The 27,627-nt window shown below is 47.4% G+C and overlaps 1 protein-coding gene across 2 annotated transcripts; it reads right to left on the bottom strand.

The window, feature by feature from the left end:
• Window positions 1-7: 7 nt before the first annotated feature.
• Window positions 8-27,627, bottom strand: LOC135823739 (ral guanine nucleotide dissociation stimulator-like 1). 2 transcript variants are annotated; one of them, XM_065336578.1, is made up of 21 exons: window positions 27,378-27,627; window positions 27,028-27,278; window positions 24,842-24,970; window positions 24,274-24,418; window positions 23,319-23,451; window positions 22,901-23,034; window positions 21,721-21,993; window positions 21,352-21,455; window positions 20,147-20,231; window positions 18,045-18,155; window positions 17,159-17,245; window positions 16,152-16,247; window positions 15,191-15,256; window positions 13,942-14,001; window positions 8,549-8,803; window positions 8,115-8,278; window positions 5,460-5,564; window positions 3,213-3,267; window positions 2,212-2,427; window positions 1,625-1,733; window positions 8-1,092 (listed from the first exon to the last, which is right to left on the bottom strand). In XM_065336578.1, exons 1-21 carry the CDS (start codon window positions 27,393-27,395, stop codon window positions 932-934), a joined length of 2,757 nt encoding a protein of 918 aa, XP_065192650.1. In that variant the 5' UTR covers window positions 27,396-27,627; the 3' UTR covers window positions 8-931. The 2 variants fall into 2 exon arrangements, with proteins under 2 accessions (XP_065192650.1, XP_065192651.1); XM_065336579.1 differs by lacking the exons at window positions 13,942-14,001; window positions 15,191-15,256.

The following is a 27,627-nucleotide window of genomic DNA, read 5'->3' as shown; positions in this document are numbered from 1 at the left end:
CGAGTGATACATGTATATACTGGTGATACTTGAAGCATATGTCCTCCCTAATGACAGGGACAGGAGAAAGAATATACTGACCAGCATAAAGATTATACAGATAAGCTGGACACTAAGAAGTTGCACAACCAACTCACACCTAAGTTGCTATTCTAGTGACACACGGCGCACAAGGCGTCTGGAACGGTTAGAACGAGGACGGAAAAAAAGGAAAAGGGGAAAAAAAGCACTGGGGCAAGCCTGAACAGAATAGTGCGCGCAGGCACTCATACATGGAAAAGGCGCCCTCAAAGCCGGTTAGAGCCGAGCCGCAGCCCGCGTGCGCAAGTCAAGGTGCAGGGAAACGAGCAGGGGTGAGTGCGTGCCTGCATGTACTGAGGCTATACAAAAGAAGAAAGAGAAGAAGAAGAAGAAAAAAAACTGCCATAAGGCGCAGCACAGCTTTCTACACGGGGGCTGATGAGATACACCCTACACCCACTAGACTCCTATGTACAGATGTGATCCTATGATGACACAAGAGGATAGCCAGGACGGCTGCAGAATATCTATAATAAATAATACACTTAGTGTGGGTATGGGGAGAATGACATTGTACACAGGTCAAAGCACTGTCAGGTTTGAATGCGGCTTTCGAGGGGAGTATTTTGATGAGAAACATAGGTAGACGCATGCGGAGTGCACGATAGGGAAGACATGACTGCAGCAGGATTCGTGAAGCAAGCGCGCAGGTGCAAAGCGTAAAAAATGTTTTAGTGATGAAGAAAAGAAGAAAGGAGAAAACAGCGTTCGTTGACGTGCTTTTCCCATTTTGCGTGCATAAAAGTCGTGTGTTGCATGGTGTGGGGGTTCAGCTTTGGTGATGGACGTAAAAATAAGTACTTGATGTATGGCATGCATGCTGGCCAGTGCTGCGAGACTGTGAACCACTTTAACTGGGCTTGCTCGGCAAGAAGCCGTTCTTCCGGTGCTGAGAAGGCAACTTGGTTGGCGGCTTGGCGTCTTTCAGTGTTACATAGAAGGAAATGGCGCTCACTTCCTCCGTTTTGATGGCGTAGAAGACGTTGACGTCGGACCGAATTGGCATGAACTCTAAGAAAAGATAGATGTGTGCAGAGAAACAGAGACAGCCTAATTGTAGCCTCATACAGGATAAGCTTTTTTGCACAGATTTCGAGGGGAATACGAGTCATTATACGACGCATATCGATGACGCAGTGTACATCACTTTCCACGCAAGCTGTGATGGGACTTCAGGCATTTCAGCACTTGCAAAGATGGTGGGGTAAGAGAGGGGTTAAAGCGTGTCCAATGCAAGCAGGAACGCCGCCGCAGAGCTACATGTACCCAATCACTCACCACTTTCATTCAAACCAGAATAGTACGTGCCATAGGTACCCGTATTGCTCCTTTCCTTGTGTAATCGGACCAAGAGATAAGATATTGTTAATAGAAAAAATTCAGGCTTTCCTTGTTAAATAAGTGCGCACTGTGCTCAAAAGCTGGAGGCTACCTCCCGTTGCAATTCTTTTTCCTAACCAAACAAAACCTACGAAACATACGACACACGCGCAACAAGGACGCTAGCAGCAGCCATGGGGACAAAGAATATCGAGCACCTTACTTGTTTCAGTTAGCACTTGGTACAACTGGAGGTCGGCAACAGATGCTTGCACAGACTGCTTGTCCAGGATTTTCTCCATGAGCTGGCGAGCTTTCATGCCACTTGTCAGCTAGTGTGCAAACACAGAGAAAGGAGCGGGTGAAGCAAGAACAACTCCATTATTCACAATCGGCACAGCATTCGAGAATACATTTCAGTAGCCTTCTCAAGCTCCACTCCTGAGGGGTGCGCACCCCGAAACATAGTGCATTGAGCAGGGAGTGATGCTTTCTTGCAGGTATGCCAAGTAGAAGTTCCATGGATTTCTCCTGTGTTCTGGACGGCAGTTGTGAGTCAGCCAAGAATCAACCCGAATATTTTCGGAAATTGAACAACCTGAATAAACCTAAATAAACGAATACTTTGGATACCTAGCCGAGCGAATAGTCTAAAGAGTACACACAAGTAGGCAGGCACTGTAGCTGCGGTTGTGCTCGATGCACACCGTGCAGAGACTCTCTCAGCGAGTGTACTGCAAAGGATATCTGATGCGTCCTTTGGTAGAGAGACTGGTAGAGAGAAGGGAAGGTTGACATCAACAATCTTACCAAGAGAGTTTGGTAGCTTGTCGTCACTTTCCCTATGCTTGTGTGCAAGGCCACACGCACAACATGGCTGTCGACGCCACCGATGTTGCTTGAAGTTGCGCCCACACTGACACTACTACCACCCGAATTGGGAGGGGTAATTTTCGACCTGCTCAAGTTCGACACTGACAACGAAGACTTGAGCTTGGCAAGGGGTCTCGATACATCTGATGTGGGCTGTGCATAGCAAGGCACAGGCAGAGAAGAAGCAAAAAAACAGCATTGGCCGATGCAAGTCACTGTCAGCGTGTACTGTAATTTCACAAATTTTCGGTGTACTTTTATTTTCGGTACTTTCGGTGCATCTCCTTCATACCTAAAATTTCAATACACAGAACAAACACTAACACACATAATCCAATAGGGAACAGCTTCCCTGTACCGAAAATTTCTGTTCACCTAACCTGGCCTTTTGCCCTCATACCGAAAATATTGAGCACCGAAAAATTTCTGAAATTAGAGTAAATTGTCAAATCGAAGCTTCAGCTAAGGAAACAAGCAGTCTACCACCAAGAGTACATAACCCCCAAGAGTGTGCAACTCCACTATGGGTGCTGTGCCGACAGACTTCCAAGTTGACGTCATTTGTATGATGTACTGCGCATTGTACACGTATAATGAGACATGTCCTGGACCTGTGGTGGACAAGTCCGGCTTGATCTTGTACAAGGAAACAGGTGTGATGCGTTTACAAACACTTTTTGGTCAGATCTCAGTGTACTTACATGTACATTATGCAGTATATGTTCTTGCCATCAGTCTTGCCCATCTCTCAATGCCCCTGCCCCCCCCCCCCCCCCCCCCATCTTACCCGATGCATGCATGCACGCACACACACACACACACACACACACACACACACACACACACACACACACACACACACACACATACACACACACACACACACACACACAAAATGCACAGTATAAGTAGATTCATTATCGGCACTTAAGACATACACTTTGCGTAAATATGCCTGTGCTGTGCAAATCCCGGGTACCCGCAGATGTACATCTGTGGAGAACAACAACAACGACGACGATAACGACAAAACCAACGAGAAGAAGAAGAACAACAACAACACATCGTGAGACAAAAGATTTGAAACAACAACAACAACAACAACAACAACAACAACAACAACAACAACAACAACAACAACAACAACAACAACAACTCTTATTGGCCACAGGCCATCGTGAGAATAAAAGAATTCAAACAACAACAACAACAACAACAACAACAACAACAACAACAACAACAACAACAACAACAACAACAACAACAACAACAACAACAATGGCAGCAGCAACAACAAACGCGCACACACAAACGCGCACACACAAACGCGCATGCACCCACACAAACGCGCATGCACACACACACACTTGTACTTGCTCACTGCCAAAACTGGTCATGTGAGTCTCCCCGGTAGAGGGGAGAGAGACTCAAAAGGAATCTTGGAAAGATGACTCAATTGGCTATTGAACCGCCCAACGGCCGACACCCCCTGAAATCTCAGGTGAAGTAAAGTTGGCCTGGTGGTGGTTTGTTCTTAGCTCCTTTGTGTACGCTGTACCAGTGCTCATTTTTGGACCCAAAATTCAGTCGTATTTTGGGCCCATGTCGAAGTGGTCCCCAGTTGAAAGGTGTCCGTAAGTTATGCAACGAGCCCTTTCGCATGGTTTGTTGTAGAAAATCTGAGCGAAGCCGGAGAGATGGCCCAGCAGTGGACTTGAAAATGATCCCACTTATGGGCTCACCACACCTCAGTAAGTGGGTGAGGACAAGGTGCAGAAAAGGGATTGACGGCATCAGGGTATCCGTCCTGGGATCCAACTGCAGTTACCCCTGCCACCAGTGAAGGTACTACTTGCTACTAGTGTGGGTGGCTAAATCAGAGTGGATCTGACACACACACACACACGCGCGCACACACACACACACACACACACACACCATGTACCATGTACCATGTATACGCCCGTCGCAAGAGAAGCACGCAAATCTGCAAATGCACTGGATGTGCACCCACAGATTTTCTCTTTATAGCAACGATAGCGGATCTGATTCTGATTGAAACAGATCAAGACAAGCGCCAGATAACTGTCTAATCCACGCAACTGGCGAAGCCATGTGAATCGACCCCCCCCCCCCCCCCCCCCCCAATGCACACCTGGTCTACACCACACGGAGTACATCGGAATAGGACGGCCAAGACAGTTACCTATGCACACCCTACACTTGCTGGGGTAACCAGTACACACACACACACACACACACACACACACACACACACACACACACACACACACACGCCCACGCACACACACACACACACACACACACACACACACACACACACACACACCATGTACCATGTATACGCCCGTCGCAAGAGAAGCACGCAAATCTGCAAATGAACTGGATGTGCACCCACAGATTTTCTCTTATAGCAACGATAGCGAACAAGATCTGAATGAGACAGATCAAGACTTGCGCCAGGTAACTGTCTAATCCACACACAACACACACACACGCACCCATACAGATACACATAGCCACAGACGCAAAGATCTACTACAATAGAACCTCTCTAATTTCGGGCACGTCAGGACCAAATGGTGCCTACATGTATCTCAGAATTGTCCAGAACTCGCAAATACTTGTGCACTGCAACCATAATGGATATGACACATGATTCCCTTCCATAGCCCTCAATGCTCCTAAAGCGGTGAGAAGTAAAGTTCAAATTGCATACTGTACAACCGGAAAGTTTAACGACCAAAAAGTGAAACGTTTTGGTAATTTTGGCATGATAACGTGCAGAAAGTTTAACGATGGCTACCTGGCCACCCATTTGTATGCGCAGTTTTACACAGACATCTCAAGCCGGGTTTGCGATAACGTTTCTTCAAATAACGAAAAAATGGTCGTTAAAACGTTAGACTTTGGGACTCGTTAGATTTTCCAGTTTTACAATACACACTTATGGAGGGGAAAGGGGGGGGGGGGGGGATCAGGGCCAGAGCAAAAGCCATCAGCTTGATGAGGTGGTCGGAGATTGAGGTTTCACCGTATGTTAGATTACCTAAGCACACGAATGGTGGTAATGATGAGCAGTGTGCATGGCATACGTGTGATAACTCGCAGTTTCAGTCCGACACTTCAAACGCGAGTCTACAAGAGATGCATTCCGCACTTACCTTTTAAGAGTACGCTTCAAGCTGCCACTCCGACTGCCAGCTTCCTCACCATTCATTGAGTTAGAGCGGATTGGCTGGCCCTCCATTAACTTACTCTCCTCATAACTGAGAAGGGTGCGACAAAGATGCATGCACGCACGCACGCACACACACATACACACACACAAACGTGCGCAGAGAGAGGAGAGAGAGAGACACACACAAACACACACAGAGAAAGACAGACAGAGAGAGACAGAGACAGAGGTAGAGAGAGAGAGAGAGAGAGAGAGAGAGAGAGAGAGAGAGAGAGAGAGAGAGAGAGAGAGAGAGAGAGAGAGAGAGAGAGAGAGAGAGAGAGAGAGAGAGATTAGGCACAACAGAGCAGAGGCAAAGGGCAAACAGCAGAGGAACAGGGAAGGGGAACGGACCAAAATAATGCCAACACCGTGTAACAGAGTTGTTATCCAGCAGTCCCTACAGCACACTATATTCCTTCGCTTTGCTGGTATCTATTGGACCACCCGTCGGGTCAATTAGATTGTTATTATCATTGATCTGATGGTCGGATATTCATGAAATTTTGAGTTGTGAACACAACAGGTTCCCCTCTGCCACACACTAGAACACTGTTATCCGACAACGTGTGCATGTGGAAAGTGGTTCACGACCACCCATGCCCTGTCCTGCTCGCTGGGCGGCTACCCCTCTCTCCGCCACAACGAGATTCGGGACATCACGGCCCACCTTCTCCGGGAAGTTGCCCATGATGTTGCTGTCGAGCCCCATCTCCAGCCTCTCTCGGGGGAACACTTCCCTTTGAGATCTACCATCACCGACGACAACGCGCGCCTTGATGTCGCAGTCAGTGGATTGTATGGTGGACGGTTTGAGAGGACATTCCTTGATGTCCGGGTTTTCAACCCATTTGCCCCCTCAAACCAGAAGCCATCAATCCCGGCAGTATACCGCAAGCACGAAAAGGAAAAGAGAAGAAGCTATGAGAGAAGAGTCATTGAGGTAGAGCATGGATCATTCATCCCGGTCGTGCTCAGCACCACAGTTAGTCATGGCAAGGCAGCCGGCAATCTCTACGCTCGGATTGCATCCATGTTGGCCGATAAGAGGTCCGAGCCTTTCTCTATCGGCATGGCATACATCCGCACCCAGCTGTCTTTTGCACTGGTCAATGCCGCAGGCACAGCCCTGAGAGGCCATCGGCACAAAGCGTCAAGAATCAACGGCAGCCCTTCGATCACGTTAGCAGTGGCAGAATGCAGCATGTAATGGTCAGTTCTTGACTTTTAAAATTACGTAACTATATTCTTCTCATTATGTACAGCCCTTGTTTGTATTATCATCAATTTTATCAGTTCTAAGAGTACTCCACTCTCATTTTAGTACCTCGAACCCCGTACTGAGTTTGATACGGATTCTGGTATCTTGGCCGTACTACGCATACTGCTTCCAGCGGTAAGTTTGCATTTTATTGATTGCCTACTACTGTAGTGTACTGTACATCTTGTAGTATTAGTGGGAGAGATCTGTTTTTTGCACGCTTGAAAAAAAACCCACTGTTACAGTGGAGATCGGATATAACGACCTTGCATATAACGACAGATTGAGTTTAGCAACACAATTCTGTTGCCCAAGTCGTTTAGTAAGTCCTTTGTGAAGATCGGGTTTAGCGGCAGATCGAATATGGTGACATTTTGTTCTCTCCCGTAGGAGTGTCGTTATATCCAATCTCCACTGTATCCGTAAGGAGCCCATTGCACATTGCCAAAATATAGAAAGCACGAGTCATGCATGTGAGTACGCTGAGATCATGATATCAGCAATGCACTGTTCAACGACCCACACAACCATAGATCAGCAATGTCACTGTTCAGCGCCCCACATAGCCAACCCCTGGTGGTTGTGTGGGTGCCGATGGCGGTACAAACCACTTGTACGTCATTGGGCAATGAGCTTGCTACAGGCTACACCACGCAAAGGGTGCCAGCCACACAAAACTGCTGTTGTCACGATAAGCTTAGGGTGGAAACACAGCCATATTCAAACAGAAGAGGGGAGAAACAGACCACACCAATACAGTCGCGGCCGAAGAAATCCAAACCGTGAGACGTTATCAGCGCCAAGGCTCATGCGGCCATCGAATGGGTTTTTTCTTCAGATCGTGCATGATGTACAGTAATTGAAATGGGAAGGCGGCGCTACTTTTGAGTCGCTGGTGAGATTTCTTTGGCCATGTCTGCATACTGTAAAACATGAAATTTTCGGTGCAACTTTAATTTCCGTGATTTCGGTAGAGAAACCAGGCACCTAAATTTAAATTACACCTAAAATGCACTAGAGTATGCACTGCACGTGAAGGGAACGCTGGTCACCTAATTCTACACTACACCTGAAACCTGGCAGGTCCCTGACACCGAAATTTTAATGCACCTAAAGTTACAAGTTTTACTGTATCTACTGTGTTTTCCAGAATATACGCCACACTTGATACTCTCGTAATCCACCCAAAAAAAGTCCGTGCGGCTTATATCACGCTGGTCAAATAAACCATGAAATATAGGGTAGATGTCCGTGTTTCGTGACAAAAAAATTCGGTGCGGCTTACACTCCGGAAAGTACGGTATGAAAAGAAGAGCAACGCCGGAAAGTGACACTCACCATTTTTGTTCGTCCATGACATCGGATGTTTTGATCCACTTCTTAACGAACGGATCTATCGTATCGCCAAAGCGATAGGCTTGGGCTTGCTTCTGGAACAGGCTGATCTGGGCTAGAATTTCAAATTCTTTCCGACGTTTGCCAAAATTGAGAAGCTTTATATCCTGAAGAACGAAACATCAAGGGAAAAGAGATGAGTGCGCCCGATACGAACCAACATCACTTCTAATGCTCTGCACAACCCTAACTACGGCAGACCTTGGTCAGAAAAAGCAAAACACCACTTGAAAAGAGGATAGGTAAACAGAGAGAGAGAGAGAGAGAGAGAGAGAGAGAGAGAGAGAGAGAGAGAGAGAGAGAGAGAGAGAGAGAGAGAGAAAGAGAGAGAGAGAGAAAGAGAGATAGAGATAGAGAGAGAGTAGCACAACACTGACCTTCAGCTCCTTGCGTTCTGAGATAACCGTGTCCCCATGTGCAGAATCCACCATTGTCAGGTCCGTGAGGAAGATACCCAAATACGGAACAACACCGCTGGATAGCACCTTCTTTGCCCTCTCCATGGGACCCTCAATATCGTGCGTGGGAGCATACGGGCTAGTTGGAGACTTGACTTGGCCAATCTTGTCTATTGAATTTTCACTGACTGATCGAGGCAAGGAGGAACTCTGTGGCAAGGATATAGTAGCCCGCTGAATTACACAGAAAGGACAAAGAAGAAGCAGTGGTGATTTCAGGGGAGGTGAACAGATGCAGGTTCTTCGGGATAGTAATAAAACGAGAGAGCTTGGAAGCTCAGGGCCCTACGCTATGCTTTTAATGTAAAAAGGCCAGAGATAAAAAGGAAAAGAAGGAGCAAACCAAAAGCGGATGAAGTGAGAGAAAGATAACAATCCGCAAAAAAATCTGCAAATACTTTTGCCTAACTCATATTCAAACTGATTGAAACGTTTTTGCAATACAATGATGTAGCCAATTAACGAAAAAAAACATTTCCATCAGTTCTAGTAACATGTACGATGAGCTAGGCAAAAAATGTCCTGATGTCTGTCCTGACGTTTTCTGTGACCGGCGCTGACTCTGCCGATCACGGGCGTTCTGGCCTCGACGGGATCTCTCTTCCAACGTTTCCTGTGACCGGCGCTAAATCGCCCGTTCACGCTTATTTTGGAGTCGACGAGATGTCTGTCCTGACGTTTCCTGTGACCGGCGCTGACTCTGCCGATTACGGGCGTTCTGGACTCGACGGTATCTCTCTTCCGACGTTTCCTGTGACCGGCGCTGAATCGCCCGTTCACGCTTATTTTGGAGTCGATTCTGCGTCTGTCCTGACGTTTCCTGGGACCGGCGCTGACTCTGCTGATCACGGGCATTCTGGAGTCGACAGGATCTCTCTACCGACGTTTCCTGTGACCGGCGCTGAATCGCCCGTTCACGCTTACTTTGGAGACGACGGGATCTCTCTTCCAAAGTATCTCTCTTCTAAAGTTTGTTTTTGCTGATTCGTCCTATCACCTATTCCGCAACTAGCGTCCATTCTAATTTTATTTCCTCCTCGTCTCCCTATTAATTTTCTTTCCAAATCTCCCTCTATATCAGGGAGTCGTATACATGTTGTTTGTTTGTTTGTATTCTTTATTTAGAGTGGGAAGTCCAAAACAGGCCCTAGCCTAATAACAATGGTCCCACTAGTGAGGGAATGCTGTATATCTGTGCATAAGCCTAGCGGATCAGTGAGTGTAACAGCAACTAGTAGGGAAAGAAAAAGAGAGAAGAAAAACAACTCAAAACAGAAGTTGCGACTTGCATAGGGAGAAAATAACGCAAAGAGCAGTGCATACAGTATTTGTAAAAACTAAAACGGCTTATTTATCTGGTAAGCAAAAAGGCAAGAGCCATTGACTTAAAGCGATTGCGTTTTCTTTCTTGCCTGACCGCAGCGGGGAGCTGGTTCCATAATACGACGAATATTGTGGCCAGCTGTTTGTGGCCAGCTGTTTGTGGCCAGCTGTTATGTATAATCCTGTAGAACCTTTGTAGTCACAGATACGGGACAGATATGGTAGCTCCAGGCGTGACACAAGCACACAAACAAACAAACACCAAATCACAGATATTTTTTTTATTGGACAGATACGGTAGCTCCAGGCGTGACACAAACACACACACAAACAAACAAACACCAAATCACAGATACGGGACAGATACGGGACAGATACGGTAGCTCCAGGCGTGACACAAACACACAAACACCAAACGAGAGAGCTTGGAAGCTCAGGGCCCTACGCTATGCTTTTAATGTAAAAAGGCCAGAGATAAAAAGGAAAAGAAGGAGCAAACCAAAAGCGGATGAAGTGAGAGAAAGATAACAATCCGCAAAAAAATCTGCAAATACTTTTGCCTAACTCATATTCAAACTGATTGAACTGAACAGGGAACTGAACGTTTTTGCAATACAATGATGTAGCCAATTAACGGAAAAAAACATTTCCATCAGTTCTAGTAACATGTACGATGAGCTAGGCAAAAAATGTCCTGATGTCTGTCCTGACGTTTTCTGTGACCGGCGCTGACTCTGCCGATCACGGGCGTTCTGGGGCGATGGGATCTCTCTTCCGACGTTTCCTGTGACCGGCGCTAAATCGCCCGTTCACGCTTATTTTGGAGACGACGAGATGTCTGTCCTGACGTTTCCTGTGACCGGCGCTGACTCTGCCGATTACGGGCGTTCTGGACTCGACGGTATCTCTCTTCCGACGTTTCCTGTGACCAGCGCTGAATCGCCCGTTCACGCTTATTTTGGAGTCGATTCTGCGTCTGTCCTGACGTTTCCTGGGACCGGCGCTGACTCTGCCGATCACGGGCGTTCTGGAGTCGACAGGATCTCTCTTCCGACGTTTCCTGTGACCGGCGCTGAATCGCCCTTTCACGCTTATTATTATTATTATTATTATTATTTGAAACTCGGATGTTGAGCCATAAATAAATGTAAAAGAGAAAAGGACATATGGATACGAGTTTAGAGTAACTCTCCATCACTGTAACATGATACTATATACAGTCAGAAAGTGCAATAACTAGGCACAAAACTGACAGAGTACTGAGACATTCGACGTCCTGACACCTAACTTTAACACATCTCCGTAGCGCTAACCGACAGCCTTCCAACTTGGAAGGTTCAAGGTTATGGAAAGACCAAAGAGGGGAAGGCAAGCGCAACGAAAACGAGCAAAAGCTACAGTCCCAACGGAACAAAGAATGTCGATTGTTACTGGACGATGACGAGACCAGTACGATATTTGACAAAGCGGTCTAACTACAATTCGAAGCAGCAAAGCAGCACACCACCCAACTTGGGTGGGTCATAAATATCAAAGATAAGTAAAGAAAGGGAAGCTTTGCGAAAACGAATTGTACAAGCCGAAAGCCAAACTCCTACAGTACTCCTCATGCATGACATTGTGATGGACTAGTTGACTACAAAACAAGTTGTTTCACACGACGTACGTTTCGCCGTATGGTTCGTGACGGCTCATCAGGTGTGCAATTTGAAACTCGGATGTTGAGCCATAAATAAATGTAAAAGAGAAAAGGACGTCAGGACGTCGAATGTCTCAGTACTCTGTCAGTTTTGTGCCTAGTTATTGCACTTTCTGACTGTATATAGTATCATGTTACAGTGATGGAGAGTTACTCTAAACTCGTATCCATATGTCCTTTTCTCTTTTACATTATTATTATTATTATTATTTTTTTTTCTTATTTTGTTAGGGATTTCCCAACAGGCAATGGAGACGACGGGATCTCTCTTCCAAAGTATCTCTCTTCTAAAGTCTGTTTTTGCTGATTCATCCTATCACCTATTCCGCAACTAGCGTCCATTCCAATTTTATTTCCTCCTCGTCTCCCTATTAATTTTCTTTCCAAATCTCCCTCTATATCAAGGAGTCGTATACATAATACGACGAATATTGTGGCCAGCTGTTTGTGGCCAGCTGTTTGTGGCCAGCTGTTATGTATAATCCTGTAGAACCTTTGTAGTCACAGATACGGGACAGATACGGTAGCTCCAGGCGTGACACAAGCACACAAAGAAACAAACACCAAATCACAGATATTTTATTAATTGGACAGATACGGTAGCTCCAGGCGTGACACAAACACACACACACAAACAAACAAACACCAAATCACAGATACAGGACAGATACCGGACAGATACGGTAGCTCCAGGCGTGACACAAACACACAAACACCAAATTAAAGCTGTGTGGACCCTGGCTAGCGCCAGACGTTACTGAAGTAACGTCTTCTGCATAGCTACGGGAATTGAAGCTGTGTGGACCCTGGCTAGCGCCAGACGTTACTGACGTAACGTCTTCTGCATAGCTACGGGAATAATACACATATTGTGTGTAGAACACCGCAGGCTCCCCAGTGAGCCAAACAAGACGTCGGACGTAGCACGCTTTTCAGAGAGCACAAAGAACCCCTCTACGCACGCTCTCTCTCTCTCTCTCTCTCTCTCTCTCTCTCTCTCTCCCCTAGCGGTAGATCTGTGAACTTGGATAGCGGCTATGCTCTATATGTTCATGATGTCTACTGGATTCGTTTGACAATTGAGCTTGTGCTACGTCTTATAGGTAAGACATGCGCATCCTACAAGCACTACACGCATGACTGGTAATCATCGCGAAGAAGATGGGAACGAGAAGCCAGGAAGACGGGGAAGAGAGACGACACACGAAGAAGCAGCAAGCAACAGAACTCAACGTATCGAGTGCACCACGCCTACTGCAGCATAGGCGCGAGCTATCCCTAATTAAGTGCGAACACTGACCACCTTCTTCATTGTCTGCCAAGAGTCATGCTGCCTGCTGGTACACTGGTCAAATGAAGCCTGCGACAGGATATAGACAAGAGATGGTGCTGACAGTATGGATATCGTTCATAGCAAATATCATGTACTTCTCATCAAGCACAGCGCACTCTAGCCTGCATCAGCAGCAACAGGAGCAGCAGCATCAACGCTACCACCGACACCACCATCCTCCCAATTGAATTTTCTCAGTGCCTGCTCAGTTTTCCTCAAGAATCAATCACTGTAAAAAAAGCACTGGTTGTGTGCAGGGCAAAAACAGACAATGCCTGCCTGAGACGATATCCGGCTTCACACACACACACACACACACACACACACACACACACACACACACACACACACACACACACACACACACACACACACACACACACACACACACACACACACACACACACACACACACACACACACACATACCTGTCTGGAGATCAGGAGTTGGCATTCGGTACACAATACCTTGAACCCACAATTAGACCATATCCAGAGCCAGGGTGCAAAAATAGGACTGGGACAGGAGGAGTGATGATTGACTCGCATGGGCTTGCAAGAGCAAGGCATGCGAAATAACGTAGGTCAAATGAGAACTAAAACTCGAAGAGAGTCCATAACACTCAAACGCAGTTGCTGGGAAACCAGGGATTGGTTTTCACTTGTGGCAACTGGACAATCTCATTGTCATACTTCATAGCTCTGATAAATTTGTTTGGCGATGAAGCTCATGTTTTAACCGTCTCCCATTGATAAAAAGAGCAGATCCTACATGCACTACAAGCATGACTGATGTTCATAGCGCAGAGGAGGGGAACGTGAAGCCAGGAAGACGGGGAAGAGACACGACACACGGAGCAGCAGCAAGCAAGCAAGCAACAACAGTCAGAGTAGCGTGGCTACTGCAGCAGCAGCAGAATCGGTGTGAGCCATCTCTAGCTAGATGCCAACACTGACCAACTTCTTAAGTGGCGTCCAAGAGTTATGCTGCCTGCCGGTCAGCGCGTTGGATAGTTCCTACGACAGGGTATAGACAAGAGACGGTGCTCAGATCGTGATTACTGTTCATAGCAGATATCCTAACCTCGTGAAACACAGTGCACCCGGGCCTTCACAAGCGAGGCTGTCACAGCAGCAGTAGCAAAAAAACTACCACGCACATGCACACTTGTACTTGTTGCTCACTGCCAAAACTGGTCACGTGGGTCTCCCCGGGAGAGGGGAGAGAGACTCAAAAGGAATCTTGGAAAGATGACTCAACTGGCTATTGAACCGCCCAACGGCCGACACCCCCTGAAATCCCCAAAACTCTGGGTGGACTTGAAAATGATCCCACTTATGGGCTCACCACACCTCAGTAAGTGGGTGAGGACAAGGTGCAGAAAAAGGATTGACGGCATCAGGGTATCCGTCCTGGGATCCAACTGCAGTTACCCCTGCCCCCAGTGAAGGTAATACTTGCTACTAGTGTGGGTGGCTAAATCAGAGTGGATCTGATCTAAGCATCACTAGCACCATTGATTACACCAAGAGTTAATCTAGCCAGAAGCAGTCCATGGTTAACAGGTATGTATACTTCAAATAGAAAGTATACGAACCCTGAAACCAACAAAGGTGGCAGATACAACAATACACCTTCAAGCAGCCGAGCCAGTTGGCAACAGACCCAACACAATCAGGCATAAGTGTACCCACCAACCGAACTAGCTGGCATACACACACATGCACATACAATGTACACACTCACCCACAATTTGACTAAGCAAAAAAGCAAGTGCATGTACCCAGAGATCCAGCGCCAACCAGGTGCCATCAGACCTCATGAGTGAACCCTGCACTATGTGCTCACCCAGCCCACAATATCAAACGAGGAATTTTCTATCTTTCCATTCGGCGTAATGTACTCTTGGTGTCAATGGCAGATCTGTAAACTTGCATATCCACTCTGCTGTATAGGTTGGTGATGTCTACTACATTTGTTTGACAATGGAGTTCGTGCTCATGGCTGTGCTACGTCTCACTGGTAAAACATGCACATCCTACAAGCACTACAAGCATGACTGATGATCATCGCAAAGAGGAGGGGAACAAGAAGCCAGGAAGACGGGGAAGAGCGAGACGACACACGGACAAGCAGCAAGCAACAACAGTGCTGGTAGCACGTGCACTACTGCAGCAGCATTGGTAATTAGGTACGTCCACTGACCATCTTCTTTAGTGCAAACCAAGTGTCGTTTCTCCTGCCGCTGGCCGTCTCATCATCGGAATATTGCTGCGACGGAATATAGACCAGAAGATGGTGCTCACGGCAGGGTTACTGCTCATAGCAGATATCAGAGCCTTCTCATGACACACATCACACTCTAGTCTTCACTAGCGAGGCTGTACCACCACCACCACCACCGCCGCCACCACCAGCAGCAGCAACAACACTACCTCCGACACCCCACACATGGTTAGCTTGGTGCCAGCTTCGTTCTCTTGAAGAATCAATCGATTAGCAATCTCTGTAAAAAGTAGTCACTGGTTGTGTCCAAGATAAACCACACAATGCCATCCTCATGCGATCACTGGCTCACACATACTCCACACACACACACATGCACGCGCACATACACACACACACACACACACACACACACACACACACACACACACACACACACACACACCTACCTTAGACGCACATCGCTGGAGGCGATGGTTACGGTGCTGCAGCAGAAGCTATAGCAATGTGTCCTCGAATTGCTCGCAAGGCTGATGAATTGGTCGGCACTATTCAGCCTAGTCTACACCACAAAGGCTTTGAAAAGCTGATATGGCCAGTTAATCCCATCTTTTCAGACTTCGTCCTTTTCTCCTTTTTCTTTCGTTGTCCCCGCACTCACACCACACCACGTACTCTGGCATGCACTGGCTGTTGGTGACCACCGAGGAGAATTGGAAAAAAGTCATGAAGCAGGAGGATGAGAATGAGAAGAAAGACGCGTGAGACCATAATCGTTGGGAATTGAACCTGCAACCTCTTCGATTGGAAATCAATTACATATACCCCTAAACACACATGCATGCATGCGCGTGCACACACACACACACACACACACACACACACACGCCCGCCCGCCCGCACACACACACACACACATGTGCAAGTGATTGCAACTTACATTCCCAAGGATGGGCGATTTAATCCTGTTTTTGAGCGACGCCTTCTTCGAACAACTCAGGCTAAGATCTTTATCGAGGGACATTCTATCTTGTCCCTGGTGAAAAACAAGTATGAAGACACAGGACACGAGTTGCGAAGAGAAATATCAAAAGTGTCAGACGTTCACCCCGCCGTCACGAAAATTTCCAAAGCAGCAGCTGGGAGGGTACATGTATGTGGATGTAAGCATGTAAACCGGCCCCCGGTGCTTGCGTTCCAATTGAATATGCCTGCTACCTTCCGGAGGGCTAGTGAAACCAGTGTCTTTTGTGACAAAGTGACTCACCGAATGCCATGAGCAGAAAAAGAACAGTGTAGTCAGTGCTACCAAGAGTCCACAATCCCCCAGAGTGCGCAACTGGGATGGGGTTGTGGCACGGCGTGGTCCATGATGTACGTCATTTTTTGGGTCGGACTTGCCTCATGTCATCGACGCGGGCACGCGGTGCACCACGTCCACACTTCCCCTACTCGTGATGTCATTATTATGACGTGCAGCACGGATTTCGCCGTCCCAGATCTGATAAGCGAAGTTGCACACTCTGGGGGGGGGGGGGGGGTTGTGTACTCTTGGTGCTATGTACTGCGCTGGGATGGCACAGGATGCAACTCATTACCCTTCACAGAATGAGTACTGAATCCAGAGAACGTCACAGAGTCATTCGTACACTTCAAACTGGCGACCGTCTGCATCAAATACACTGGGTGTACTCCTACCAGTATATTCGGCAGAGCAATGACATAAGCACCCTAAGCGCTACGCCCCAAGCAACCACCCACCTACCTACTTACCTACCAATCTACCAGCCCACCCACCCATTTGATTGCATGCACATCAACATATATACACACACATGCACATGCACTTGTACTTGTTGCTCACTGCCAAAACTGGTCACGTGGGTCTCCCCGGGAGAGGGGAGAGAGACTCAAACACACACAGGCACGCACGCACACATCACTCACACTTAACGTTGGCTTCCTTTTCCCAGATTTCTCCTTGGAAGAATCTTCATTGTTGTGAAACAACGCTCTATTCCCATCAGGCGGCGGCTTCAAAGAGAATAAAGATCAGCACAAGAGACAAAGGCACCGACACTTACGCCAGGACTGTGACGAAAACAAGAGAGGGGCATGCCTTGTGGATTTTCGGTTGCGTGTTTGAATGTCGGGATTTGTGCACGACTTAATAAGGCGGTAGCCTTGCTCCACTAGCTAGCAAAAAGACTACGCATTGAAATAGGGACAATGTTCAGACATTACTCTGCAGATGTAAGGACAACTTGGATTACTAGAACAATATAAATTATCAGAAAACATCCTGCAGAGTACAGTAAAACCAAGAGTACATGAAAACCAGAGTGTGCAGCTTGGGGAATTTTCTAATATGGGTGTCTGTCACGGCGGAATTCCGTGATTACATCATATTTGGCGCAGATGTGAGGCGGGAAGTGGCGTAGTGCGTACAACTGAGCTGCAGTCGTGCAGAAAGAGACCTGCTTGAATCCTGCTTGTACGCACTACATGATGTAATCACGGAATTCCGCCGTGACAGCAACCCATCCGAGCTGCACACTCTTGTTTTCATGTACTCTTGGTAAAACCTGTCGAGACCACCGCTCTGAAAAGGCGATCGCCTGTCCAAAACGACCACTACAACCAGGACCGACGGATTTTACTTCCTGTCAAATGACCCTGGATAAGGAGACCACATGTACACGAAGACCACATTTTGAAGAGCGGTCGGCTTGGGCAGGTTTCACTGTAACAGCTTGCCCCAAAGTGTGTGGATAACTGGAGTGGGACTGCACACTGCAAAGCATCAGGACGACGTCAAGGCGTTCGTACTCACCGTTCCAATTACAGGTGAGTCTTTGCAGTTTTGAATCAGACGCTTGAGCATGGATCCGTCCTCTCGTCCACCACCGGATGATTGATTCACAATATCCTTGGCAGTGCCCTCCTGGAGAGAGATAGAGAGAGAGAGAGAGAGAGAGAGAGAGAGAGAGAGAGAGAGAGAGAGAGAGAGAGAGAGAGAGAGAGAGAGCAATGATCGGAAAGTACGACGGTTTACAATTGGTGAATTCTATCACTACTCTCTTTTTGTGTGTGTAGGGGGGGGGGGGGGGGATTTTCTTGTTCTGGGTGCTCAGACTCACCGCAGCTAGTTCATCTGAAAAAAACTTCGATCAAAACTATTTGACATTATGGTCTCTGTAGTGGAATTCAATCACGGAAACAGACGTCTAAGTGAGCAAAATGGCTCAATCAACCGGTGGCCGACTTTCAAACGAAACGTTAAATTTTTGACCCCGCCCTTCATTGTGTGATGAACATTATATTGGCCAATATAGCTAGTGTTGAAACGATCTCACCGGATACTCGTTAGCTCGCTCGCCAGAAACTCGGCTCGTTTGTGCGGCCAGCTCGTTTGCACTAACGAGCACCGTACACCGTACTCCGTACACATGGCAGTACATGTCGACCGGAGAGTCGTAAAATATTTTACGACTCCCTGGTCGATCGAGAGTCCAGTCCCGCGCAAAGTGAAAATCACTCGCAGTTGCAGTGACTGTATGCCTGCATGACACTTGAGTTGTTTCAGTTGTCGTTGCAGCTTTGGTGGACTCTAGTGATGTCTTGTTCCGCATCTGCTGACCTGTCGCAGGATATGCTTTGGTCACCTCTCCATTCAAGTGAAAGTTACGCTCAGTCGTTTAGAAGTTATCTCCCGCGATGCAGCGAAGACCAGGGCTACTTGCAATCTTTGCAAAAACGGTCTATTCTTACAAAGGCTACTCGACGACGGCGCTGAAAAGACATCTCGACAGCAAACAGCAGTCCGAAGTGAAGCAGCAGCAACCCCAAATGCCGGCGGTGATAATTTGAACCAGCTGAAAAAATCGAACTTTAATAGAAAAAAATTATTCAAAAAATCATATTTGCCACATCAATGAAACTCGTTAGCTCGCTCGATAGCTCGCTCGTTAGTGGAACTGATCGCTCGTTTGTTATAGATACGCTCGTTTCAACACTAAATATAGCCCACCGTTCTGTTTCCAGCACAGTATTGGATAGGCCATATAGCCTCACCACACTCTGCATCATGACCGCGATCCAAATCAGGAGCTCTTTGGATATGGCTCGCCTTCAAACTGAAAGAAAGGTAGCCATGCTCGTAAAGACACAAACAGGGCTGCTGGCCAGGGGAACTTGACCCCAGGCTCGGATCCCGCACCCTCATCAGAATGGCGCTCAGCTCGCACAGCCCAGGTCGCCATTACATACCCAGTAATGTCGCGTATTAAAGCCGCGCTTATCCCTGTAGCAGCCGATGTTAGGGCTAGGCTTATATTCACATCAGCCTTCTATTCAAACCAGGTATTTCTATGTGTGTCAACACTAAAACCAGGCGTATATGCCGACAGGGAATCTTGAAAATCGGGCTTGCATTCAACACAGGCTTCTATGTGAGATAGGCTTTAATACAAGACACTGCAGTAGTCAAGTGTAACACAATCATGCAGCTGACCCCGAGCTGGGTGAGGGGGTAAACGTAACTGGATGCTGCCACTGTACCAGCCTACCAGGCATCCTGCTTCCACACAGGACCTCCATGGGCACAGTACTGATAACACATATACCGTAAAGTCGAGTATAAAAGCCGTGGCTTATAAGACTTTTCGGGGGAATTTTTGCAGGCTTCTGTATGAGACAGGCTTCTATACAAGACAGGTATTTCTATGTATGTCAACACTAAAACCAGGCTTGTGTGCGGACAGTGTACCTTGAAAGTCAGGCTTCTATTCAAGACAGGCTTTATACAAGACACTCCGGTAAGAAGGTGGAATATTGATCTGTAGGGAGGAAGGAGCCAACGATAAGGTAGTGCATTCATGATCACTGCCATCATGTGGCGGACCTACAAGCTACACAGAATGAGGTTCAGCTAACCTTGGTCAATAACTCGCGAGACCGATGCTCATTTCCATCAGTCGACGTCAGAGCCGAGAGGTCAGAGAATATGGCCAACGTTTGCCTGCCAGAGGAAGAGAAAGGGAGAAGCAGAAACACAGCAGCAGTAGATCTGAGCAGAGGCTACACAATACTGTGGATATACCGAGGCAGTGCGCCTAACCTGCAATAGTGCTCAAATGCCCGGAATGGGCAGCGTGTAGTATGCAATAGGTACACAAAAGGAAGTAAAATAGGGCTGTTTCGTTGTTGCTCAGAGTTAAATGGCGAAAACCAATCATCAGATAAAACTTATTTCGGAGGTCGACTTTAGTTTGCGGTGACACTCACATCACACATGAATTGGTTGTTGCACGCGCCCAGGGTATTTTAGTGAGCAACCGTGCAGAGCAAATAGGGCCTGTTGCGTGCGTGTTCTAAACGGACAGGCGGTCATCATTAGGGAGGTTTCGCTCTACGGAATTACGTATGAAAATAACGTAGGAACTGCACGTAATTTTCATACGTAAAAATCAGAGCTGTTGAGTTTCGCTCTACGTGATTTCTCCACGACTGCTAAACATGCCTTGTTGCTTTGGAGACGCGTTGACTGCATGCGCCCACCGTATGCACCACGAACCGAAACCGTGTTTTCCATTTTATTTTGCACGTGATGTACGGTGCGTGTACATTGTGTTTCGGCGGCTTGTACGTTGCCATGGATAAATCCGGAAAATGCAAAACGTCTTTCAAAAAGTCCTTCGGAGGACCCAACGTAGGAAAGAGCTTTCCTACGGAAATCCGTAGAGAGATTTATGTATGAAAGTTGCCCTCGCTCCCCGGGGCGTCCGGATTTTCATACGTAATTACGTAGAGCGAAATCTCCCTAATACCAGCCGAAAACACCAATCACCACTGGTGTCACAATACACTGTGGAAGATGACAACACAGACTTCAGTGAGACCCCATCACGAAGAAACTTTTTCAACACATTGGTGTTCAAGACCGCGAAGTGTGTGCTCTTTCCTAGTGTTCCAGCATTCACAGCTGTTGAATAAAATTAATATCTTTGTATTCATAGGATACAAAATATGAACAAGAAGAACTCCTGTTATTGAGAGCAAATGCCATCAGTCCCAAGGTGTTCGTCCTAAAGAGGTATCACAGACTGGTAGCATCATCACTAAGCACCACTATCTCTTACTTGTCCACGCTTTCCCATGTCTTTTGAAGCCGCGACACAGAAGACGAGCCGAGCGCAGACAGAATTGCTCGCAAGGACGAGTAGTTCCGGAGATTCCGGCATTCCTGAGAAAATTTGCACACAAACAGCAAGAAGATGGAGGGTTTGGCAACTGGTCAAAGGAGTAGTATATCATGGGTCACTGAACTGCTACCACAAGTAGGTTGACCCATAACCGGGAAAATACGGTTCACGTACTTAGTGGCCATATGTCTCCCTTCCACAACACACAATAATATAGAGGTCCATCTGCTAACAATATAGAATGCCCCACGCACACCCACGCCACATACACTCATATGTGTGCATGCACTGGAATGCACTGCTTACCTGCGCCGTTCGAATCCAGAATCCTACGGCACAGGCACGCTGCAAGCACTGGCCTCCGCTGGCATCGTAGCCCCACACCGACTTCTCCAGTGGCTCGGCCATGAAGCGCGGCGGCTGAAGGCACGAGGTCATCACCAGGCTGCAGACGCGGTTGAACTGCTCCACTGTGTCCATGACGGAACCGGCCAGACGGCCGCCAGCACCGGTATCTCGACCTCGCTTGCTCCAGATCGCCGCCAAGCACTCGTAGGGCCGTACACGAAGGAACAATCCCTGGACAGAAGCAGCACACGCATGAAACATGAGCAAGCAATGCAGAATTCGCACCCTGGTCACTTTCAAAGCAATACCCATCTGGTTCAGCCACTTGGATCACTTGCCTTGTGCTAAGCATATCCTTGGAAAGCAGGCGGGGGGGGGGGGGGGGGACTGCTTCGCAGAGAGACAAATGACAGTAGAGAGGTTTCCGAGTACGATGTTCCGTACCAAAATCGGTAGAGGCGCTACGGAGTTTTGAGGCGTGCTTCATACGATTTTTCGGCGCGGAGAAACTGCGTGGATTGGTTTTCATAAGTCAAAGAGATCACATAGTGCACCCCGTTCATCCAATTCAAAAAAACTGGGGACAGGTACAAGAAGAAGCGAAATACAGCAACGGGCCAGCCCACCTGTCGACCAGCCCAGGCTGGAGCTGCGCATATAATCACCCCCTAAGAGATACATATTTCATCCTCCGACGAAGCATTATGTGTGCAGAAGCCGGTCAGGTATCATCTTGGGTTCCCTGTAACAAGGCCATGCCTGTTGGGACTCCCCTGTAGTCGAATAATAAATACTACGACTACTACTACTACATTTATTGTAATGTACAAGTATGAATATTAACTAAACAACTGTGTCCTTGTTGTGCTGGGAGATAGATGTATCTTCCCTAGTGTGAGTGATGTGTCGGAAGTTGTTCTTCCAGATGCGAACGTGCGTGCGTGCGTGCGTGCGAGAGAGAGAGAGAGAGAGAGAGAGAGAGAGAGGAGAGAGAGAGAGAGAGAGAGAGAGAGAGAGAGAGAGAGAGAGAGAGAGAGAGAGAGAGAGAGAGAGAGAGAGATACGCACCCCCCCCCCCCCCTCCCATCACACACATACAGAAGGGAAAACAGCAAAGTGAGAGAAGCAGCTCAACTCACAGATTCAATCTTGGTCAGCTCCACAGCCATATCAAACGGCGAGCAGCTGTCCAGATCTGCAGAGTCATCAGTGTCATCATTCACGTTATGCCGTTCATCAGTGACAATTAGACTGGCTACGGAGTGCTTTTCAGCTGTGGAAAGAAAAAAAGAAGAATTTTTTTACAGTCTGCGTTTCACACAGCTAGACTGAGCGTTCCGCATCCATAGGAACGCCGCCACTCCCATCGGATCAAAGGTGCAGATACAGCTACTGAATCAGGGGGGGAGTAGATCAGACCCATCACAAAGCGGTCAAAGACCGAAAATCCCATTTGCTACATCCATGTTTCCCACAAGTTCCCAATTAACTGTGGGTCGCAGCATGGCTGGAAAAAACCCTCCCGCCACCCCAGCAGGACTTGAGCCTGGTACATACCCGTATCCATACTCTCGCTTGCCGACAAGCTGGCTACTGTCGACGAGCTGGTACTGAGCTTCTCAGCGTGGTCGATCGATAATGTCCGGCTGAGGCAGGACTGGGCCAAACCTTTGTCACGAACACTTTCGATCTGGGCACGGTCGGGAGATACAAACAAGAACAAAGTCTGTATTGGGGACCTCATTGATGCAACAGAATTAAAATAAAGATCGCTGTACCAAAACACGCCACACACAATTTGAGCAACTCCATGAGACAATATGCATGCTTGACAGGACACCAATACAGGTGGAATCCTGATAATTCGAACTCTAAAATGCCAGGAAAAACTTCTAATTATCCGGACATTCGATTATCCAAACATGTACCCACAAGGGCCACAACACATTATGTATGTCAAAATGCTCACCCTGTCAACCACAATTGCGCTATGCACCCTAGACACAGATTTCGCGGACACTGAACAGGCCAATACAGGCTACTAATGACAACTGAACTAACTTGTATAATGTACAGTGATATTCGAATTATGCTTTGCTAACTTCAAATTATCAGCACAAATCCCACTCATTTTCTATGTAAGTGGATTCCACGGGCCTTCTAATGAACAGGACAAGCCCAGTTTGAGGTTTGAATTATCAGATATTGTTATGTGGGAATCGTATTGATAGAAATCGGGTTCTGGAAGAAACTTTCAATTATTTAAAGCAATATGTTCGATATAAGCCATATTCGAGCTATCAGGATTCCACCTGTACAAGTTATAAGGCAGCTTCTACGGCGTAGTCCATTCCTCACCGGCACGCACGCACACGCACGCACGCACACACACACACACACACTGGTGGGGGTGGGGGGAGGGGTCAACGGTGCTTAACGTCAATTTTTTTTAAAGCTAGGGTTGGAAGAGTGCAGATGCTTCACGGAATAGGCACAAGAAATAATCACTCACAAATAGCATCAGCTCCTCTTCATCAAAGAAGGTGTTCTTCAAGCTCAGTTCCACAACCTTTCGCAGCTTGTCACACAACACTGGTTTCCCAATGAAGTCCTCCGAGAACTCTTTCAACCAGATTTTCACCACAGTCTGGACATTTCTGTGAGAACACAGGCAGCGTAGAGAATACTAGCAGATGAAAAACAGAACATGGACGAGAGAGAGAGAGAGAGAGAGAGAGAGAGAGAGAGAGAGAGAGAGAGAGAGAGAGAGAGAGAGAGAGAGAGAGAGAGAGAGAGAGGGAGGGAGGGAGGGAGGGAGGGAGAGAGAGAGAGAGAGAGAGAGAGAGAGAGAGAGAGAGAGAGAGAGAGAGAGAGAGAGAGAGAGAGAGAGAGAGATATAGAGGGAGAGGGAGAGGGAGAGGGAGAGAGAGAGAGAGAGAGAGAGAGAGAGAGAGAGAGAGAGATAGAGAGAGAGATAGAGAGAGAGGAGAGAGAGAGAGAGAGAGAGAGAGAGAGAGAGAGAGAGGGAGAGAGGGAGAGAGAGAGAGGAGAGAGAGTGGTGTCCAGTATTCAATCTGTACCTTGCCCTCCAGCCGCTCTCAGATTCCGCAATGTCCACGATTTCCGCATCCTGTGTGGACCGCATGCCAAGAGCCTCAGAAGAATTGAATTGGTCCGACAGGAATACATCCAGTGGATAATCCTCGATCCTGTCGCAACCAAGCGCGAGTCCAAACAAAGAACAGCACATCAGCAAGCACACCACCAATGCAAGGACACACTAAAAGTGGATGGAGACAGGCACATCATGCCACATGTACTTTTTTTAGTTTCATTGCTTTTCAACATCATGGGTAGACAAATGCTATATAAAGGAAACATAATAATATGAATGTGGCAATGTGTTGCAAATATCGCACCAGCACAACATCGCTGGAGGGTGACGTTTGACTGGACCATACTTTTGCTTTTCTTGGCGGATATCTAAAGTATATAAGATCCTAAGAGTGTGCAACTCCTGATACCCTTTCTATGGGGTTCGCCGACGGCGAGCAGCGGAATTATAAAAAGTAATCTGACAGAAACTCATTGCGCATATGCAACTCGCTCGCATGATCATGGCAGATATTCGGATTGCGCGCACGCTATCCTTCGTTTGTGCATAGTACGAAACGTCCCTGATACACGTGATGTGAGTTTTCGCCGTCGGAGACCCCATATGGAGAGTTAGCCAACCACGGCAAGGCAGGGAGAAGGGGAGGAGAAGAAAAAGGAACCGGCATGGATAAGCATGGATAAGCAGCCTTCACTACATCATTTAGCTGCAGTCCACGCACTGCGGAAAAATCAAACTTCACACTTTCCCTCTGGTTTGAAATGAACTTTCGTACAGAACTGGAGTTCTCGTGCCAAGATTTAGAGATTGCATAGGTACTGGAACGAATCGAACAAAACGGTTGGGCTCGTAAGAGAACTCGTGGGTTTGAGTGCATGCTTTCAGAGCGCGATGGAGGCAAGTTACGTAACGAAGGCAGCGTGCCACGCACGGACCCATAACCACAGTTGCATACTCTTGTTTTTGCACTGTTGGAAACATTTTGTACCACATTTTCCGGGGTTATAGTTGCCGCTACCCTGCGTATGCGATCACCGACCAGGATACTAAATGCCTCCGCAATCAACATGTGCTGCACACTCTGAGCACCCTAGCAAGGCACCAGTAAAAGATAAAACATGACATCATTGTCCTATTCCTCCCACCGCTTTCTTGCAACGCATGATGGCCCGCTGGTAAGAGTGTAGCCAAGAGTACATGAAAACCAGAGTGTGCAGCTCGGATGGGTTGCTGTCATGGTGAAATTCCGTGATCACATCATTGTAGTGATGTAGTGCGCACAAGCAGGATTCAAGCAGGTCTCTTTCTGCAGAACTGCAGCTCAGTTGTACACTACGCCATTTCCCACCTCAGATCTACGCCAAATACGATGCAATCACGGAATTCCGCCGTGACAGACACCCATAGTAGGAAAGGCCCCAAGCTGCACACTCTGGTTTTCATGTACTCTTGGTGTAACGCAAAGCACATAAACCAGCAAGTGGCAGCGCAACTGTGCACACGAGACGAGGAAGACGGCGTTCATCGTTTACGTCACTCTTAAAATGAGACGCGGAAGCCAAGATCTGCACCACAGCCTTCCACTGCATAGGTCCAGTCTTCCACAGTATGGGTGACTTGCGCTGTCAATACACCGTTGTGGCCAAGTGGTGTAGCCGATGACGAGCTGCGCTCTCCGAAACTTACATGTGGAGCTGCACACTCTAGTGTCTACTACAGATAGTGCTCCAGGCATACTTGTTACAATTACAATTACAGTCAACTTCGTTTATAACGACACTCGGCGGGGCATCAGAAAAGTGTCGTTTTTCACAAAGTGTCGTTATACCCGTAGTCTCATTATACGTATTACAGATTGATGGAACTTTGCTCTGGGCACGGAAATTCTGTCGTTATTCGCGAATTGTCGTTATATCCGCGGTCGTTATTAGCGAAGTTGACTGTACATACTAGAACTGATGACAGAGTATGGTGAACATGGTTGGGGGGTTGAATGTCACAAAAACCGCATGTCACACTCACAGCATGTCATGCGTGAACTTGCATACGACGCTACACTATACCCTAACCCCGTCAAGTAACGTTGGACTCAACGCTATCTATTAGTCTATAGATTGTGTCTTGGTCGAATAGATTGGTTCGTTTACTTACTGATGGACAATCTCATCAACGACATACTCAGTCGTGGTGAAAGCTCGATACGTCGAAAAGAACACGTGTACGAATGTAGATTCACGATTTATGAGCAGCTCTGTGACCAGCCTCTCAAGTGACGCAGCAGTGAGGGTGATCGTCTTCGTCACCTCCACCGCAGTCTCTCCAGGTGAACAAATTAAATTGTGTCTCCGTCTGAATTTGACTGCGTACAGGGCACTGTTGATGACCTCTTCAGACAATATAGTCTGCGAAAATAAAAGTCGACGGAGAAACAAGGACAGTACAGAGTCTCAGACGACGGGTTTCACAACAAAGAAACTGACAAGTAAGACTGCTTTCCATACCTCATCATGCCGAGACATGCCGAGACTGAAGCAAACTATTTCGATCCACAAATTTCGCTCATCCCTGCCATTGTTGACAAGTTTAGACTATCTCGGCGACCCACTTAGCCTCCGAGATCAGGCTACTGATAGGCACGACACAGGGTCGAATGGCAGTAATCCAATACATCTGGACATCGAATTCAAGCTACGAAGACGAAGTCAGGCACAATGATAAAAGACTTGTGAAAATAATTAATTGAAAATCAAC

This window comes from Sycon ciliatum, chromosome 8 (genome assembly GCF_964019385.1).
Source record: "Sycon ciliatum chromosome 8, ocSycCili1.1, whole genome shotgun sequence".
Lineage (NCBI taxonomy): Eukaryota > Metazoa > Porifera > Calcarea > Leucosolenida > Sycettidae > Sycon > Sycon ciliatum.
Note: the sequence above shows the minus strand (reverse complement) of the source record. Positions and strands in the feature narration are given on the sequence as shown.

Bases quoted from the DNA above. Each gene is read 5' to 3' on its own strand.
- LOC135823739 (XM_065336578.1), bottom strand. The intron at 24,971-27,027 runs GTAAGTAAACGA...TGGTTGCGACAG, and splicing joins GTTGATGAGATTGTCCATCA to GATCGAGGATTATCCACTGG. The intron at 24,419-24,841 runs GTACAGATTGAA...GTGTTCTCACAG, and splicing joins GAGAGCGGCTGGAGGGCAAG to AAATGTCCAGACTGTGGTGA.